This window comes from Salvelinus fontinalis, chromosome 15 (genome assembly GCF_029448725.1).
Source record: "Salvelinus fontinalis isolate EN_2023a chromosome 15, ASM2944872v1, whole genome shotgun sequence".
Taxonomy (NCBI): domain Eukaryota; kingdom Metazoa; phylum Chordata; class Actinopteri; order Salmoniformes; family Salmonidae; genus Salvelinus; species Salvelinus fontinalis.
The window spans coordinates 14,284,780-14,304,642 of NC_074679.1; the positions used below are offsets into that span (position 1 = coordinate 14,284,780).

Consider the following 19,863-nt stretch of genomic DNA (forward strand, 5'->3'; position numbering starts at 1 on the left):
GGAACAAGCCTAATAGAGGAGTAGTAACATATGATGGACACCAGGGGGTGTAATTGCATAATCTGTATAAAAGGATATTCAACAAGAAGAAAAAGTTGGGTTAGGTTTGGACTGATGTACAGTAAACCTACATGCATTCAGCTCCTGTACATGTCCATGTTCTCTTCACCTATTTTCATACGCTTATTTTCAAGCTTATTGAAGCTTATTTTCAAGCTTCTCCTCAGGAAATGTTTTATCTTATCCTCTTTTTTGTAGTTTTGAACAACAAAAAAATACTGAAATTAATTAAGAGATGATCAATCGATGACAATCTAATCATTGAAAATATCATTGATACAAATTCAAATAAAGCACCATATCATGTTAACAAAAATAAATTCATTTTTGTATTTGACTAAAATACTATACACAATCAAAAAGATTAGCTATTATTAATATATACTTTTTTCTATTGTATTATTGACTGTATGTTTGTTTATTCCATGTGTAACTCTTTGTTGTTGTTTGTGTCGCACTGCTTTGCTTTATCTTGGCCAGGTCGCAGTTGTAAATGAGAACTTGTTCTCAACTAGCTTACCTGGTTAAATAAAGGTGAAATAAAAATAAATAAAAAAATAAAAATGAATGAATGAAACATCAATCGCGTCGTAACTAATCATGGAGGGGATTATCATGTCAAACAGAATATGATGTGACTACGGGCCTTATTCACAGCTTAATATTCTAACATAGACAGCTAGTGCAGGTAAAGAATACATTGACATGTCAGTTAATATCAGCACACATGACAATGACAATGTGATTGCATTGTTCTTCTCACTATCCCAAATCATGTGTAGGTGTGAATCATTCGTTTTATCTACAGGTCACACTTTACAAAGGTTTTTGCATTGGTTTCAACATCTTATCACGTTAGAACATTTTAACGTTGTAAAAGGAACATTGTTAAATGTTAAACGCAGTGTTAATAATGTGAATTGGCAATAGATTTCACTCAATATGCAAACTACAGACCAATTGTATCATTGAAAACATACATCATTGGCCATGCTCATCAATGACTCATACTCCAACATGTTTCAGTGGAAACCAAGCGTTCGGCAAAAGAAGGGGTCCAGTTCAACCAGAAGGATTTTCATTATTGGACAGGCTTGTCAATGACTTCACGTGCCTTCACTGCCCTCTCAAGAATCACCTTCCCTTTCTCCATTTCAAGTTTACTGCAGACTTTCCGTTGCAGAAGTCTGTCCAATAGACTTTCGAGCACAGGTATTGACACTCCATCTACAAAATCAGTCCTCACAGAATGCAGATCTTCTGCTGAAATCATCTGATTGGTCTCAGCCTGATCCCCTCCCATCAACACAGCACCTGGAAGTCGGGGGGGTTAAAAAATACATTCAACTGTGTATAATATAGTTAGCTACGCAAACTAAATCAAGCACAGCTCAAGTATTTCACATATGTGTTTGACCTAGGTCTGAATATACGCTGTGCCAAACCAGTATTTACATTAGGGGTGCAGCAGCTGAACCCTTCTACAATCGCACCACCAGCTAATTCACATTACAGACACTGTAAGGCCAGAGTAAGGTCGGAATGGTGGCTGGTTAAATTTAGAGACCCTCTGCTCAAATACAGGCGTTGAGGTCCAAAACCCTGCTGGTATGCATCCTTCCCAATTAATCAGGGATTCATTCAGATATTAGATACCTCAACCATATTCAGTTGGGCATTCATTGGCACATTTATTTATTTGTAATGGAGGTTACCTACTACCGCCTGAGTGAAATGATAGAATAATTGTATGGTTTTACCTTGCAGAAGGACACGTCCTGCCCACACCTCATCTCCATCAGCCCCTATCAGGCCATTTCCTGCCTAAAGGAAGGTCACGTATAAAAAAAATAAACATTTCGTTATTTTTGCAGACTTCTTTAGGTAAGCACAACCGTTCTAAAATACATGACAAGACATGTTCTGGTTAGCGCATGGATTTGGTCTGTACCCCATTGAGGGGCACATTTGATGGCAGGACGATTACATTCAGAGCTGACTGAGGATGGCCGAATGATTGGAGAGGAAGGGTCTAAACATTCTGACCAGGCCCCTTAAAGGAGAGGTCTGTGATGTTCACCACTACGTGTGTGTCAGTCGCCCTCAGTGGTGGTAAAACCTCCACACTGTCACCAGTAACATGGGCCACAGACAGGGAATCAAGACCCTCTCCTGCAAAACAAATATATCTTACTCATCCACTGTCATTTGGCTGTTGTATTGGTCATCTTGATGATAGCTGTGAGTGGTGTGTAACTCACCAGAGAGAATCTCACAGTGTGGGAGATGTAGCTGACAGATAGACCCCTGATGACACTCAATACTGAACAGCGGTCCTGCAGGAGTCTGGCCTGTGGAGTGCAGGAGATTCTCATCCCATTGGACAGTTCTGTACAGCACTTCCCCCTCCCCCTTCATCAGAAACACTAGCCCTGTCAAACTGCACTGGAACAGACCTGCATGGGAGCACTGGAGCCTGGAGCACACAGGACAATTATTAGTTACAATAATTAACACAAATTCTCTGAATCAGATGTATTAAATGTTATCAGCAATACATTGTTACCTGCATGATGTTTCTGTAAATCCTGTGAATGTTTCAGGTGTTAATTTTGTCACAACAGCAAGTGTCTGAAATGCAGATTGAAAGCACCAAATCAGCAGTCTTATAGAAACAACTAGACAACCTTCGATCTGCCCTGCAGCCCTCTTAAAGGCGCAATCTGCAGTTGAAATAATAACAAATCTCTTTCCCCACCACTGTTTCGGTAAAAAAGCTAAGAGATGAGGCTGGAGAAATGTAACCACTCGTTAATTCATAGACAGAGCTATGGATGCAAGGACTGACCATCCATGATATCAAAATGATTGTTTCAACCATGCTTTGAGGCTTTACAGTGTTTGTTAACATTTATTTTGTTTATAAACATTGGAGTAAAACAAGCTTATATTTTGGGTTCTGATGGAGTATTACAGTTGATCTGAGCTCATGAGGCATTTCTAAGTTATATTCGTTAAGACACAATGGTTACATATCATTCATTTATAGTATGTAAAAAAAATCTATGTACTGTAGCATCTGCAGATTAACCCTGTAAAGTGATAGTTCACTACAAAATGTTTGTCCGATATTTCAAGATCTGAAACTTGGTCTAATGTCAACATGATGATAGTTGTGAGTGGTCCCGAGTGGTGCTCAGGACCTGAAACGTGGTCTAATGTTAACATGATGATAGTTGTGAGTCGTCCCGAGTGGCGCTCAGGACCTGAAACGTGGTCTAATGTCAACATGATGATAGTTGTGAGTGGTCCCGAGTGGCGCTCAGGACCTGAAACGTGGTCTAATGTTAACATGATGATAGTTGTGAGTCGTCCCGAGTGGCGCTCAGGACCTGAAACGTGGTCTAATGTCAACATGATGATAGTTGTGAGTGGTCCCGAGTGGTGCTCAGGACCTGAAACGTGGTCTAATGTTAACATGATGATAGTTGTGAGTGGTCCCGAGTGGCGCTCAGGACCTGAAACGTGGTCTAATGTTAACATGATGATAGTTGTGAGTGGTCCCGAGTGATGCTCAGGACCTGAAACGTGGTCTAATGTTAACATGATGATAGTTGTGAGTGGTCCCGAGTGGCGCTCAGGACCTGAAACGTGGTCTAATGTTAACATGATGATAGTTGTGAGTGGTCCCGAGTGGCGCTCAGGACCTGAAACGTGGTCTAATGTTAACATGATGATAGTTGTGAGTGGTCCCGAGTGGCGCTCAGGACCTGAAACGTGGTCTAATGTTAACATGATGATAGTTGTGAGTGGTCCCGAGTGGCGCTCAGGACCTGAAACGTGGTCTAATGTTAACATGATGATAGTTGTGAGTGGTCCCGAGTGGCGCTCAGGACCTGAAACGTGGTCTAATGTTAACATGATGATAGTTGTAAGTGCTCCCGACTGGCGCAGCGGTCTAAGGCACTGTATCTCAGTGCTCGAGGTGTCACTACAGACCCTGGTTCGTTTGCAGGCTGTATCACAACCGGCCGTGATTGGGAGTCCCATAGTCCCATAGCGTCGTCCGGGTTAGGGTTAAATAAAAACATTGAAAAAATAAATTGACTTGAGCAGATCCAGCTACATGCCTGAATACCATATGAAAGGAATCGACATCTATAATTATTAATTAAGACAGTGGCTTATTTTATTATTATTAATTATTGAGGCATATAGCTGCATCTATTCTACACAACTGAGGGATACAAACTCGACATTACACAACATTTGAGGAGTGAAAACATTTAAGTACTTTAAAATACTGACTGTCCTACAATACTCAAACTGTGAGTATTGATAATTTTTAATAGAGTTGAACTGCAACACTGAGGCAATGATGATAAACTCTACTTACATGTTCCGCTGGTGTAGATGTAGAGCTGTGTTCAGATTCAGGGTTTGATGTGTCACTGGTGCATGGATTCTTCTGACTACAAAACATTCTTCTGAGTACAAAACTATATTCAGAGAACAGGGTTAGTTAGGGCAGGGAGATAGAGAATGAGTGTATCCATTGTTGCATGCTACAATAGAAAACTGACAGAGATGAAGAAAGCTCTGAAGGTTTCTGCTAATGCAACAGTAGCCTTGATGTCAACCTCCCCACTCTTGCATCTTCAGTACATTTTTCAGCATTATTGTTAATATTCACTACCGGTCAAAAGTTTTAGAACACCTTCTCATTCCAAAGTTTTTATTTATTTATACTATTTTCGAATAATAGTGAAGACATCAAAACTATGAAATAACTGATATGGAATCATGTAGTAACCAAAAAAGTGTTAAGCAAATTAAAATATATTTTATTTCCTGTGGCGGTCCTCAAGAGGGCCAGTTTCATCATAGCGCTTGATGGTTTTTGCAACTGCACTTGAAGAAACTTTCAAAGTTCTTTAAATGTTCCGTATTGACTGACCTTCATGTCTTAAAGTAATGATGGACTGTCGTTTCTCTTTGCTTACTTGAGCTGTTCTTGCCATAATATGGACTTGGTCTTTTATCAAATAGGGCTTTCTTCTCTATACCCCCCTTACCTTGTCACATCACATCTGATAGGCTCAAATACATCAAGAAGGAACTAAATTCCACAAATTAACTTAAGAAGGCAAACCTGTTAATTGAATTGCATTCCAGGTGACTACTTCATGAAGCTGGTTGAGAGAATGCCAAGAGTGTGCAAAGCTGTCATCAAGGCAAAGGGTGGCTATTTGAAGAATCTCAAATATAAAATATATTTTGATTTGTTTAATGCTTTTTTGGTTATTTCATGTGTTATTTCATAGTTTATGTCTTTGCTATTATTCTACAATGTAGAAAATAGTAAAAATAAAGAAAAACCCTTGAATGAGTAGGTGTTCTAAAACTTCTCACCGGTAGTGTACATTGACATGCTACTAGTCAATAATGTGTGAATGTGTACAGCTTGTTACATCCTCAGTAGATCTGATTATTATAGAAAACATTTTGTGAGGGAGAAGCGGAGCCTCAGACAACAGTGCCTACCTCATGAAATTCAAGCTGAATTTTTCTCTAGAACTCTTTGATCCAGAGTTGTGCTCACATACTGGTTCTGATGTCTGGGAGCTGTACACAGAGCTTCTCAGAGACTGGGTATCAGATATGTCATCTCCAGGTACTGGACAACATCACAACAAGAGAACTATAATACTTAGATTAGGCCTAAGTACTCTACAATCCATTACTTTTTCTTGCTTAGTGAATGATAAAATGATAAACGCATTCAACACTTTATTTTTATGTTGGTAACTGTATTCTCAGGGAAGAATCGTAACATCCTACCCACTAGCCTCAGCAGAGATTCAGCCACAGACCCAAACCCAGACATCTGTTCTGAACCATCATATCCAGTCTCAGGTCTGCTGCCTCCACTCACTGTAGAACAAAACAATGCTTGCATCATGTAGATAACCTCCTAGAGTCGATTGCTAAGTTACTTAATAACAAACAAATCCCCATCAATTTCCTCTCTCCCAATGTCTTAGATTCGAAATAAATAAGCAATGCTGATATCTACACTATGATGGTGGTTGGTTCAGTTTCATGAATAATGTTAATAACAGAAGGAAAGTGGTCTCTAGCATTTTGTTTAATTTTGCTTAAATGTTATCGTGCAATGTAAGTTAAATAACAAAAAAATCACCATCAAAATCCATCAGTTTAAGCAAGATACACTACCGTTCAAAAGTTTGGGGTCAACACCAGTCTCAACGTCAACAGTGAATAGGCGACTCCGGGATGCTGGCCTTCTAGGCAGAGTTGCAAAGAAAAAGCCCTATCTCAGACTGGCCAATAAAAAGAAAAGATTACGATGGCAAAAGAACACAGACACTGGACAGAGGAACTCTGCCTAGAAGGCCAGCATCCTGGAGTCGCCTCTTCACTGTTGACGTTGAGACTGGTGTTTGCGGGTACTATTTAATGAAGCTGCCAGTTGAGGACTTGTGAGGCGTCTGTTTTTCAAACTAGACACTCTAATGTACTTGTCCTCTTGCTCAGTTGTGCACCGGGGTCTCCCACTACTCTTTCTATTCTGGTTAGAGCCAGTTTGTGCTGTTCTGTGAAGGGAGTAGTACACAGCGTTGTACGAGTTCTTCAGTTTCTTGGCAGTTTCTGTAATCGAACCCACAAATGCTGATGCTCCAGATACTCAACTAGTCTAAAGAAGGCCAGTTTTATTGCTTCTTGAATCAGTACAACAGTTTTCAGCTGTGCTAACATAATTGCAAAATGGTTTTCTAATAATCAGTTAGCCTTTTAAAATGATCAACTTGGATTAGCTAACACAACGTGCCATTGGAACACAGGAGTGATGGTTGCTGATAATGGGCCTCTGTACGCCTATGTAAATATTCCATAAAAAAATGTGCCTTTCTTTCTAAAACAAGGACATTTCTAAGTGAACCCAAACTTTTGAATGGTAGTGTATCTCTAGAGATATGTTTTGCTTTGGATGCGTCTCAATCCACTACATCCGCCAGTGTGGCACTTCCGCATCTGCGGTGAAAGGTGGCAGAGCTAGAGTGGTGTTTGTCAGACCATGAGACATCCTACCAACCGTTTTGCTCTAGGATCCCCACAAATATCAGGAGAATCATTTGAAGTCAGTACCGTTGATGTGCCAACTTCTGTTTGGTAGTGTCCAAACCGTTTGGGCTACAAACTGGGACCCCACTGTGGAAAGGGGAGATTTTACCAAACATGATGGTGTTCTTTGTTTTACTCTACGACCCCCACAAGTGTGACGGGACTTGTCTGAAGGTAACCGGTACCCGTTTAAAAAAACGAATGGAAGTATGAAGGTAATTTTGTGCCTACCCAAAAAAAGGGGTTAAACATGTGTACAATTTGTTTTAAATATATATTTCTTGAGTTTTTTTATATCTTCTAGATTTAGGACAGACACTTCAACATCTTGTTTCTTATGATTTTCTTATTTTACTGTCCTTTCTGCCATGTATGAAAGTGTTTTTCAATGTGTTTCTATGGGCTTTAGTAGTAAAGGCCAAAATCAATATTTTATAACCAAAATTAATAGAGATTTTTTTTAATACCTAAAGGGGTCCTAAAATCCTAAATCAAATAGCTAAATGATCCATAGTATGACCATCTTAAAACAATTCCATATGTCAGGTTAGCAGCCCCGGCCCACCTCCCCCAACGTTTTAGACTAAAGAAATAAGCAATACTGATATCTACACTATGATGGTGTTTGGTTTAGGTTTATGAATAATGTTAATAACAGAAGGAAAGTGGACTGTAGCATTTATTTTGTCTTATTTTGTTTAAATGTTATTTATTTTTCCAGTGTGACTGGAATCTTGATTTTTTTTGTATATTTTTTGTAAACATATGTGCACCTCTAAGTTGGTAAACTAACCTTTGTAAATTGAGGGTAGACAAACAAGAACATTGTAGCACGCTTGAGATTTAAAGGTACTGTCAGAGTACCATACTTACTACTCAGAAGAAGAGGGTATATGCTGTGAGCTCCCTTTAATGGCAAAGATGGTTTCTTCCACATCTCCTCAGGTATCCAATTCATTCCTTCTTTATAATCTCTTTCAGGGTTAAACACATCTCCACTGTTGGCTGCCACCAACTCATCTATTTTCTCCAGCAGCTCTGTGACCTGAGTGACGTCACCACTGTTGTTATTGTTGAGGACATGAAATCTGTTCCCACATTTCTCAACAAGCCACTGGAGGGCCTTCCCTTCTCTCTGAATATGCTGCTCAATGGTTTTTTCTCCCAGACAGTCCCCATGGGTGAACAGCACTATAGTGTGACTCCAGACTCTCTCACTGAGAAGCTCCAGGTGGTCCTCTGCAGCATTTGTCTCTTCTTCTTTGAACGAAACGTCCACCCGAATGACCAGGAAGAGAGTGTGGGGTCCTGGGGGACACACAGACACACTGAGCAAAATCTCCTGTTTAACCAGCTCAGGAGTGTATTCTACAGGAAGATTGTTCCACCAGCCAGGAGTGTCGACGACAGTGACCTGCCTCCCTGCTACTTCTCCCAGTCTCTTTACACACTGAGCAGTTGTCTTCAGGTCAAACGCCTCTCTGCCCAGTATGGTGTTTCCTGCTGAACTCTTCCCAGAGCCTCCTCTGTACCCCAGCAGTACAATCCTTAACTCTGAGAGATGGAGGGAGTCACCTGACAGAGAGAGATGTCATTACATTAATGTCATTACATTAAGATATAATGAGGGACCATAGTGGGTTCAATAACATTTACGAGTTGATTTAAAACCTATGTTTAACCCTTTATCATGGTTTTTGTCTTGACGGATTTGTCCAAAATCATGTCTCATAAAACATTACTTTTCTGTCCTTGCATTTATAGCAGTTTAAGTTGTTGTTATATCATATATTAAGCAATAATTAGTTAAATTAGACTTGAACCTTGTAAGGATCCTGGATATAGCTTGTGTACAGTTTTTTTGTATAGAGATCTCAGAAATGCAGTGTAACTACCTACATTTTTTGTCTCCTTATATTACGGGGTGAAAACAATTTTTATGGGTACACCAATCAAACATGACGTATGCGATTGCAAAATCGAATGCTTCTAACCAAAAGAATCACCTTACTTTGATACTTAAAACCTAAATTGATACTGTCATTAATGTGGATGCTGATCTGGTGTCCAGCTGATTAGTTACTCAGTGATATTTTCACACATCATAATATGATCCAGGAAGGAATTTTTCGAATGACAGTCAGGTGACAGCTGTTGTGATAGTGCATGCAATGCAACAACAGTCCAAGTGCTGGACAAAAAGATGTTAGCCAGGAATGTCCAGAATATTTTGGTGTCTCATTCGTTACTCCGGTGAAGATAGTTGTGCCTGGATCCACGTTGGATCTAATATCCCTAGCAAATTGATGTTGATCATATATTGTCATCTGCTTGATCTGCCTTTATGATGGCTTGGTAGACAATGGCAAGGGGTGGGGACAGATAAAGAGCGTGAAAGACAGAATGGACCCACTACATACAGTTGATAACTATGCTCATGGAAATGCTAATACTTTGCACATGAATGGCTTCTTATTCAATAAGAATTGCAATTTACATATTTACGCTTGTATGGCTTGTTGTCTCTCTCTGTTGAAATCGCCCGGTCCATTTTCTGTGGATAGTAATTCATCAGAAGTCTCTGGTTGTGTTCCCCAGAAGTCACAATGTCTTTTGTAGCTGGAGCTTCTCAGATTTCTCGGAGTGTCTGTTATAATGGATGGTCGTTTGATAGGGAAATGTTTTTCTCTCGTCTTCGGCCGAGTTTCCTAGACTATTTTACATATACAGCTGCAGACTGTGAATGTGTAGTCTTTAGTTTTGTAGATTTCTTAACCATTTGTAATGTATTCAGCTGGCGCTGCACGTAACTGGTCTGTAGAGTGGTAGCCATTTAAATTGGCAATCATTTCAACATGTAGCTACAGCTCCATGCTCTCTGGTCTATAGAGATTTTCTTCTCTGTTGAAAGTTTCGGAGTGTCTAACCATTTCGTACCTTCCAGCTCACGCTGTCGGTCCCGCTGGTCTAATGTTAATTTCGCTACAAGTGGGGTTTGTGCACTCTGGGAAAAGGGGGCATTCCATGACACCGACATAATGTCTGCGCTCACGTGGGTGTGGTCACTGACTAGTTAAGACTTTATATGCAAAACAGTTCTCATTTAGAAGGCTAACATTTTAAACATGGTTCATTGGACATAGCCTATGGCCAAATTAATGTTTTTTTTTAATTAATTTTTATAGGGTTTTCCGATGAATGCTGAAAGTAAGATCTGTGGTTAACACAGGCTTAGGAGATCTTATACGTTTTGTTCGATGAGTTAATCTTCATCAGCTAACGTCACATTTTGTGAATTTTGAAGCATTTATATAGTTTTAAAAAGCACATAAAGGCTTCATAATTTATAAAGGTCATGTAACTGACTGATATTATCTCATAGAACACAATTTATAAGATCTCCTAAATCCGTGTTAATCTTAGTTTCGGGTTTATCCCAAAACCCTATTCTTTTCCCAGTCATTTTCACCATAGAAATGGATGAACGAACCAGAGGTAACTAATATCCGGGTATTAGGACTACAAACTGGCGAGCTCTATGACATAGGCCTTCTGTCCAGCTTCTGAATGCGTAGCCAATGGCTGGCTGTGCTAGCTAGATTTTTCTACCCAGAAACCAACAACAAAAAATCCTGATAGGATATTTTTTTCTCTCCACTATTGTTGGATTCTAGCTTGAAATATACTTATTCGTGTTACCATACCAGAACTTATTGATTACTTTACATGTATAAGGAATGTAAATGTTGGGGTCAATGGAGGGCGGATAAGAACAAGGTGTGTTGAAAGTTACTGAGAGACAAGGGGGAGTGCAGGAAGTTTACATTCTGTCAAAAATGTTATTGTTAAATCTCATGGATCCTAAGGAGGGAGGCAAAGGGCAACAGTCTGGTTTCAGTCACTGATAAGGTAGGCCAGTCATGGATAGGGAGGAGCGAGGAATTCGTCCCGAGGTCAGGTCAGATGAAGTGAGAAGGAACAGTCCTATTACACACATATACTTCCACGCCGGCATGGACACAAAATGTGACCAGCAAAACAAAAAACACACTGTTTACACGACCTATGGTAGCCTAACACCACTATCACATTATTAACAACAACAGTGTCACATCAAACGTGACAGGCTCGTAGTGCTGAAAGGACAGCAACCATACTGCCTGTGCACTCCATGGAGAAATACATCTTGTTACAGTAGGTAGTCCAATTCTCAACTGCCTTTATCAATTTTCAATTTTCTTTTTTGCAAGAACCATCTACCTTGGGTTGATGGAAGGATGTAGGAGGGAACCTAGTAAATGAGTACAGTATGTAGCTAACTATCTAACAGTAGCTTGCTCTGATTTTCAATGCAATATTCTGTCTTGTAAGTTTTTTATTGAACTGTGCACAAACATGTGGAGGAGAAACTTTCTGGGAATGTGTGTCTGTGTGGTTCTTTAGATAATGTTTATTATTTCATTGGTATCACTCTTAAACCTGCCACCATGTTTCCTTCCCAAACTGAGCTAATACATTGAGCAAGCAAATCATTTGATTTTATTTAATAACTGCATTAACTCAGATTAGGGATTCAGTTGAAGTCGGCCTATCGAACTTGCGAAACCCTCAGTTTAGTCAGTAGCCCCTCTTCCTCCTCTAACCCCCAGCTAACCCCCCTTCCTCCCCAAACTTGGACAGGTCCATCCCTAATCACCAGGCTGGTTGTAGGGACAGCGCCATCACTTTAAATAAGGATCGCTCATCTCTCAAACTGCCCAAGACATAATCCACAGAGTGGCAACACTGCTATTCACACTTATTGACTATTGGATTAATTATTTAATTAACTATGGAAGCATGTAATACAGGACTATTAAACAGTTGTGTTTTTCATTTCAGAGGGATGAGGGAGAGAGCACTGTGGTTTACAACACACTGGGTCCCAATGACTACACGAGAGACCACAAGGTAACGTTTGTTTATATAATGTAACATGTCTTGTCTTGAAAATGGCCCTCAATAAGTGGTTGTTTGGATTTGATGGAAGATTCTCTGATGTCAAACATGTAAAATGAGGTGTACCGCAGGGCAGGTCTCTAGGCCCTTTACTCTTTTCTATTTTTACCAATGACAAGCCACTGGCATTAAGCAAAGCACGTGTCCAAGTATGCTGATGATTCAACCATATACGCATCAGCTACCACAGCTAATGAAGCCGCTGAAACTCTTAACAAAGAGTTGCAGTCTGTTTTGGAATGGGCGGCCGGTAATAAACTGGTCGTGAACATCTCTAAAACTACGAGCATTTTATTTGGTACAAATCAGTACCTAACTGCTAGACCTTAGCTGAATCTGGTAATGAATGGTGTGGCTGTTGAACAAGTTGAGCAGACTAAATTACTTGGTGTTACCTTAGATTGTAAACTGTCATGGTCAAAACAAAAACTCCATCCCATGGTCAAAACAATCTAAGGTAACACCAAGTAATTTAGTCTGTTCAACTTACATTGTACCAACCAAAATGGGTCTTTGACGTTGTAGATTTGTAACTATCTTACGAAAGCTTATGGTGTCAGTTCATCGTAACATTGTTTGGTGGGAGGGATATGTAACCTGAAAACTAGTTGTTATTGGCAGAGAGGTTTGAAACGCTCTTTGTTATTGGTCTATTAACTTATATCGCCTGGTGATGTCGCCAGGCAGGCCAAAACTCCATCCCACCAAAACAGGCAAAAGAAATAAAGAATAAAAGGCTGAAATTGATCAGCTTAAATATATAAAACACAAGTTTTTGACTGCACTTACACATGATAAGGCATGCACTCTACACACACGTACACATGGATTTTGTATTGTAGATATGTGATAGTAGAGCAGTGGCTTAAAACCTGTTAGTGTGTAGGGGGCGCTATTTTTACTTTGGGAATAAATCGTGCCCAAATGAAACGGCCTTGTACTCTGTTCTAGATCGTACAATATGCATATTATTGTTTCTATTGGATAGAAAACACTCTCAAGTTTCTAAAACTGTTTGAATTATATCTGTGAGTAAAACAGAACTCATTTTGCAGCAAACTTCCAGACAGGAAGTGAAAAATCTGAAATCGAGGCTCTGTTCCAGGGCCTGCCTATTCAACTGGCTTATATCTATCGATATGCATGCACTTCATACGCCTTCCACTAGATGTCAACAGGCAGTGGGAGGTGTAATGGGGTGTCTAGCTTGATCTGAGGTCGAACAATAGCTTTTGGAGTGACAGGTCTGGAAATGTCATTGTCTTCGAAGGCACGAGAAGGAACTCCAGATTGCCTTCTGAAAAATCATTCGGTATACACGGCTAATCTCTCCGGCTCTGATTTTATTTGATACATGTGATAATATCATCGTAAAGTATGTTTTTTCAACCGAGTTTTATCAGATTATTCAACGTTTATCGGGACTTTTGGAGTTTTCCGTTGTTTGCGTCAAGAGAAGATGGACATGTTCGCTCCACTTGGCTAGCTAAGGTTGCTAATTCGACAGGAGAAGAGGACATTCTAAAACCAAACAACGATTTATTCTAGACCAAGGACTCCTTGTACAAGATTCTGATGGAAGCTCAGCAAAATTAAGAACAATTTATGATGTTATTTCGTATTTTTGTGTGAAATGTTTAGTCCTATTCTCCGCCCTTTTAGCGGGCGCTGTCTCGCAATAACGGAAGCTGTATGTCGTACTAAAGTTATTTTTAAAAATCTAACACATCGGTTGCATTAACTTCTTCTGGCTGCAAGCCCGAGGCCGGCCACAATATGACAACAGCCACTTCAAGTGCAGGGCGCGAAATTCAAAATATATTTTTTAGAAATATTTAACTTTCACACATTAACAAGTCCAATACAGCAAATGAAAGGTACACATCTTGTGAATCTAGCCAACATGTCCGATTTTTTAAATGTTTTACAGCGAAAACAGCACGTATATTTATGTTAGCTCACCACCAAATACAAAAAAGGACAGACATTTTTCACAGCACAGGTAGCATGCACAAAGCCAACCTAACTAACCAAGAACCAACCAAACTAACCAACAAACAACTTCATCAAATGACAGTCTTATAACATGTTATTCAATAAATCTATGTTTTGTAGCTTTAGTAACAACATACTGTATTATAACTTAGGTCACTGTACCTGGTGTATACCAGATGCCATCCGTTGAATAATTCAAAGACCCTGAGCAGAGACAAAAAATTATAAAAAATTTAATAATCTCACCCATTAGCGATCTGAGGGTCTTTCTCTGTTCCTGAACCTTCATCAGTCTCTGTTTTGCTCTCTCTTCCTCTGCCTACCTTTTCTCTTCTATCTCCAGTAGTATCTCTCCATTTATCTCATAATGTCCTCCTCTGTTTCCTGCCACCGTCTCCTCTATGTTATTCAGCAGCTCTGTGATCTGCGTGCCATCACCCCTGTTTTTATTGTTGAAGACGTGATACCTGTTTCCACATTTCTCAACACGCCACTGGAGGGCCTTCCCTTGTCTCTCAATGTGCTGATCAATGGTTGTGTCTCCTAGAAAGTCTCCATGGGTGAACAGCACTATAGTGTGACTCCAGACTTTCTCACTGAGAAGCTCCAGGTGTTCCTCTACTGCTCTTCTGTATTCCTCAGTGAATGAGTCATCCACATCTATGACAAGGAGGAAAGTATGGGGTCCTGGGGGACACAGAGACACACTGAGTACAATCTCCTGTTTAAGCAGCTCATGAGTTTTCTCTAAGGGGTGATTAGCCCACCAGCCTGGAGTGTCGACCACAGTGACATGCCTCCCTGCTACTTCTCGCTGTCTCTTCACACACTGAACAGCTGTCCTCAGGTCAAACTCCTCTCTGCCCAGGATGGTGTTTCCTGATGAAGTCTTCCCAGCTACTCTGTATCCCAGCAGCACAATCCTCAGCTCTGAGAGATGGGTGTATGCACCTGTCATTATAGAATACAAAAAGCTTTAAATAAGCTGAAGCACAATTAAATCATACAGCGTTCATCACAAAACACTTTGGCCCACAACCCCATTTAGATATCTGAAAATTCTCGTGACCCCAAACATGTGGATTTAAAAAAAATTAACAGCCAATGTTTACTTTTTTAATTGGGGCTATGGCAGTCAATTTCAAAACATTCGAACAGTATTTCTGATTGTATTTTCAATTACCTCTACCTTACCTGACACTCTCGACCCTCTTCAATTTGCCTACTACCCCAATAGATCCACAGACGATAAAATCGCCATGGCACTGCACACTGCCCTATTTCATCTGAACAAGAGGAATACCTATGTAAGAATGCTTTTCAGTGACTATAGCTCAGCATTCAACAACATAAAACCCTCCAAGCTCATCATTAAGCTCGGTGCCCTGGGTCTGAACCCCGGGATGTGCAACTGGGTCCTGGACTTCCTGACAAGTCACTCCCAGTTGGTGAAGGTAGGAAACAACACCTCCACTTCGCTGATCCTCAACACAGGTGCCCGCAAGGGTGTGTGCTCAGCCCCTCCTGTACTTCCAGTTAACACGTGACTATGTGGCCACACACGCCTCCAAATCAATCATCAAGTTTGCAGACGACAACAGTAGTAGGCCTGATTACCAACAATGATGAGACGGCCTACAGGGAGAAGGTGAGGGCCCTGGGAGAGTGGTGTCAGGAAAATAACCTCTCACTCAACGTCAACAAAACGAAGGAGCTGATCGTGGACTTCAGGAAACAGCAGAGGGAGCACGTCCCTATCCACATGGACGGGACCACAGTGGAGAAGGTTCAAGTTCCTCAGCGTACACATCACTGACGATCTGAAATGGTCCACCTACACAGACAGTGTGGTGAAGAAGGCACAACAGCGTATCTTCAACCTGAGGAGGCTGAAGAAATTTGGCTTGGCCCCAAGAACCCTCACAGACCTTTACAGATGCACAATTGAGAGCATCGTGTCGTGCTGTATCACTACCTGGTACATCAACTGCAGCGCCCGCAACGGCAGGGTTCTCCAGAGGGTGCTGTGGTTAGCCCAACGCATCACCGGGGGTAAACTACTTGCTCTCCAGGACACCTACAGCACCCGATGTCACAGAAAGGCCAAAATGATCATCAAGGACATCAACCACCCGAGCCATGGCCTGTTCACCCCACTATCATCCAGAAGGCGAGGTCAGTATGGGTGCATCAAAGCTGGGACGAGAGACTGAAAAACAGCTTCTATCTTAAGGCAATCAGACTGTTAAATAGCCATCACTAGCCGGCTTCCACCCGGTTACGCAACCCTGCACCTTAGAGGCTGCTGCCCTATATACAGTTGAAGTCGGAAGTTAACATACACTTAGGTTGGAGTAATTAAAACTCGTTTTTCAACCACTCCACAAATGTCTTGTTAACAAACTATAGTTTTGGCAAGTCAGTTAGGACATCTACTTTGTAGATGACACAAGTCATTTTACCAACAATTGTTTACAGACAGATTATTTCACTTATGATTCACTGTATCACAATTCCAGCGGTCAAAATATTACATACACTAAGTTGACTGTGGAAAATTCCAGAAAAAGATGTCATGGCTTTAGAAGCTTCTAATAGGCTAATTGACATCATTTGAGTCAATTGGAGGTGTACCTGTGGATGTATTTCAAGGCCTACCTTCAAACTCAGTGCCTCTTTGCTTGACATCATGGGAAAATCTCAACACAAAAAAATTGTAGACCTCCACAAGTCTGGTTCATCCTTTGGAGCAATTTCCAAATGCCTGAAGGTACCACGTTCATCTGTACAGACAATAGTACGCAAGTATAAACACCATGGGACCACGCAGCCGTCACACCGCTCAGGAAGGAGATGTGTTCTGTCTCCTATTGATGATCGTACTTTGTTGCAAAAAGTGCAAATCAATCCCAGAACAACAGCAAAGGACCCTGTGAAGGCGCTCCACCGCATAACACGGTGCCTGACCAGTACCACGCTTCTCCCCACGGTAAGCACGAGGAGTTGGCTCAGGTCTCCAACCTGACTCAGCCAATCTCCTCGTGTGCCCCCTCCCCCCAAAAATGGGGGGCTGCCTCTCATGCCTGCTCCGTTGCCGTGACTCCTGGTAGCGAAGTCGCTCCTCCCTCGCTACTTCAGCCTGTTTCCATGGCAGGGTCTTGTCCCCTGCCATAACCTCCTCCCATGTCCAAGATGTCCTCCATTATCTCTTCTCCCGGGCCCAGGATCCCTGCTCCTCCTGGCCACGCTGCTTGGTCCTTTGGTGGTGGGTAGTTCTGTCACGTCCGTCGAAAGAAGTGGACCAAAGTGCAGCGTGGTGAGCGTACGTTTTCCTTTTATTTAAAATGTCGCCAACAAAACAACAAACGAAGAAACAACCGTGAAGCTTGCAGGGCTATAGTGCCACTAACAAAAGTCAACTACCCACTATCACAGGTGGGGAAAAGGGCTAACTAAGTATGATTCCCAATCAGAGACAACGATAGACAGCTGTCCCTGATTGAGAACCATACACGGCCAAAACATAGAAATAAAGAAACATAGAAAACAAAACATAGAATGCCCACCCCACATCACACCCTGACCTAACCAAATAGAGAAATAAAACGGCTCTCTAAGGTCAGGGCGTGACATAGGCCGTCATTGTAAATAAGAATTTGTTCTTTACTGACTTGCCTAGTTAAATAAAGGTTAAATAAAACAAATCTATATAAAGCACATAAATATGACTAAATAGCTAGTTAGAATGACTGTATAGATTCCAATCAGAAACTAACATAGAAGCTGCTAGCCAAAGCAAATTGACTTGCAGAAATAGCTAGCTATCTGACAATTTCATTTAACAGAAAAAGTGCCACAAAGGAACTGTAACAGAGTATATACAAACTATACATATAAGTAACATTTTCACAAGCATATTATCGAGTAAGAAAACAATATCTTACAACTCTCCCTCTCTCCCTCCCACTTCTTCCAACGGCTAATCCGAACATAGGTAGCAAAATCGGCATCGGCTCTAGGTATAGTTTAACGCTGATGTGCAAAACCGATGTCAAAGCTGACGTGCATACCTGTATAACGTAGGTAGATGACGTAATGATGCCACGTAAAATACAGCGCTACACGTGCAACACAGCATTCCTAACCTAGACCACAAGGTCTGCTCTGTGGATATATTTTGAAGTTTCAAAGGAAGATAACAAAAAAGCCATACGCAACGTTTGTGCTGCTATTATTTCCTGAGGAGCGACATCTTAGAACAAAAGCAGAAAAAAAACTAAGTGCACACTTCCAACAACTAAACAAGTTCAAGTCGAGCATTCATTTGAAAGATTAGGAAAATTTCAGGTAGACAACTCAAAGGCGAAATCCATTAATGCCAAGATAATTTAATTCATCGGCCTTGACAATCAACCCTTCTCTGCCGTGGATTTTCACCGACTGGTTGAGCGAGTAGGCGCTATTTTTCAGATGTTACACAGTATTGTTGAAAAGCACATCCATGAGCTACTTGCTATGGGCATCACTGCTATTAGCTTCACGACTGACATTTGGACCAGCGATGACAGCCCCATGAGCATGCCGAGTCTGACAGCACAGTGGGTCGACCCGGATTTTGTACTAAGGAAAGCCATATTGCATGCTCAAGAATGTGCTGGTTCTCATACCGCTGCTGTAACGGTAGTCCTCCTCCTCTTCATCCGAAGAGGATGAGCATGGATTGAACCAAGGCGCAGCGTTGTGAAATGACATGATTTATTTAAGACACGACAAAACAACGAAGACAGAAAACGAACTATACTTGAATTAACTAACAAAATAACAAAACGAATGTGTAGACAGACCTGAACTATACGAACTTACATAAAACACGAAGAACACACGAACAGGGAAAAATAGACTACACAAAAAGAACGATGTACAAACAAACCGAACAGTCCCGTATGGTGCGACAAACACTGACACAGGAGACAACCACCCACAACAAACAGTGTGAAAACACCTACCTTAATATGATTCTCAATCAGAGGAAATGAAAAACACCTGCCTCTAATTGAGAGCCATATTAGGTACCCATTAACCAACATAGAAACAGAAAACATAGACTGCCCACCCAAACTCACGTCCTGACCAACTAACACATACAAAAACTAACAGAAAACAGGTCAGGAACGTGACAGCTGCTGCCATTTCAATGACATTTGAGCACATGTTTGAAATCCCCAAGAACAAAGTACACGCTGTGCTACGTGATAATGCACGTAACACTCTCTTTTGAGTGTTAAGGTATTGTTTTCTTACTAGATAATATGCGTGTGGAAATGTTACATGTACTGTAGTTAATATAAGTAGACATGTACTCATAATTGACTGTAGCGCATATAAAGCACCCACAAGATACCGGTGGCTGAAATCACAATCGCTGCAGTTCGAATGAGTGATGAATTTCCAGGCAAGGGCGGTCCATTTAAAATTAATTCCTTCCTCCCTCACCCCTTGCCCTGCAAGTGTAAACTCGTCAGACGTCATGATATGTCATCAGATGTGTCCACTTAATTTGAAGGCTGAGGGGAGAGGGTGTGTCTTTTAAGTGTATGGAATGCAGCCCAGTTTTTGGGGGCCGGAGTGGTGTCACACCTTTCCCCCATCCCTAGGAAACACAAC

At 41.1% G+C, this 19,863-nt stretch overlaps 1 protein-coding gene across 3 annotated transcripts in view; it reads right to left on the reverse strand.

Annotated features, from left to right (window-relative positions):
• Positions 1 to 361: 361 nt before the first annotated feature.
• LOC129811455 (uncharacterized) overlaps positions 362 to 19,863 on the reverse strand; it is a 22,715-nt gene continuing 3,213 nt past the window's right edge. Inside the window, exons 2-9 of one of the 3 annotated variants that reach the window (XR_008752885.1) lie at positions 8,080 to 8,781; positions 5,902 to 5,994; positions 5,605 to 5,737; positions 4,457 to 4,559; positions 2,627 to 2,691; positions 2,517 to 2,536; positions 1,821 to 2,411; positions 362 to 1,374 (exon numbers count right to left, since the gene is read on the reverse strand). Coding sequence is in view for 1 of the 3 variants with exons in the window: in XM_055862766.1 (XP_055718741.1) it covers positions 1,859 to 1,884; positions 2,322 to 2,536; positions 2,627 to 2,691; positions 4,457 to 4,559; positions 5,605 to 5,737; positions 5,902 to 5,994; positions 8,080 to 8,781 (1,337 nt within the window). In the remaining 2 variants the exon portion in view is untranslated. Of the gene's footprint in view, positions 1,375 to 1,820; positions 2,537 to 2,626; positions 2,692 to 4,456; positions 4,560 to 5,604; positions 5,738 to 5,901; positions 5,995 to 8,079; positions 8,782 to 19,863 lie in introns of all 3 variants that reach the window. The other 2 variants (XM_055862766.1, XR_008752884.1) reach the window with 2 other exon arrangements.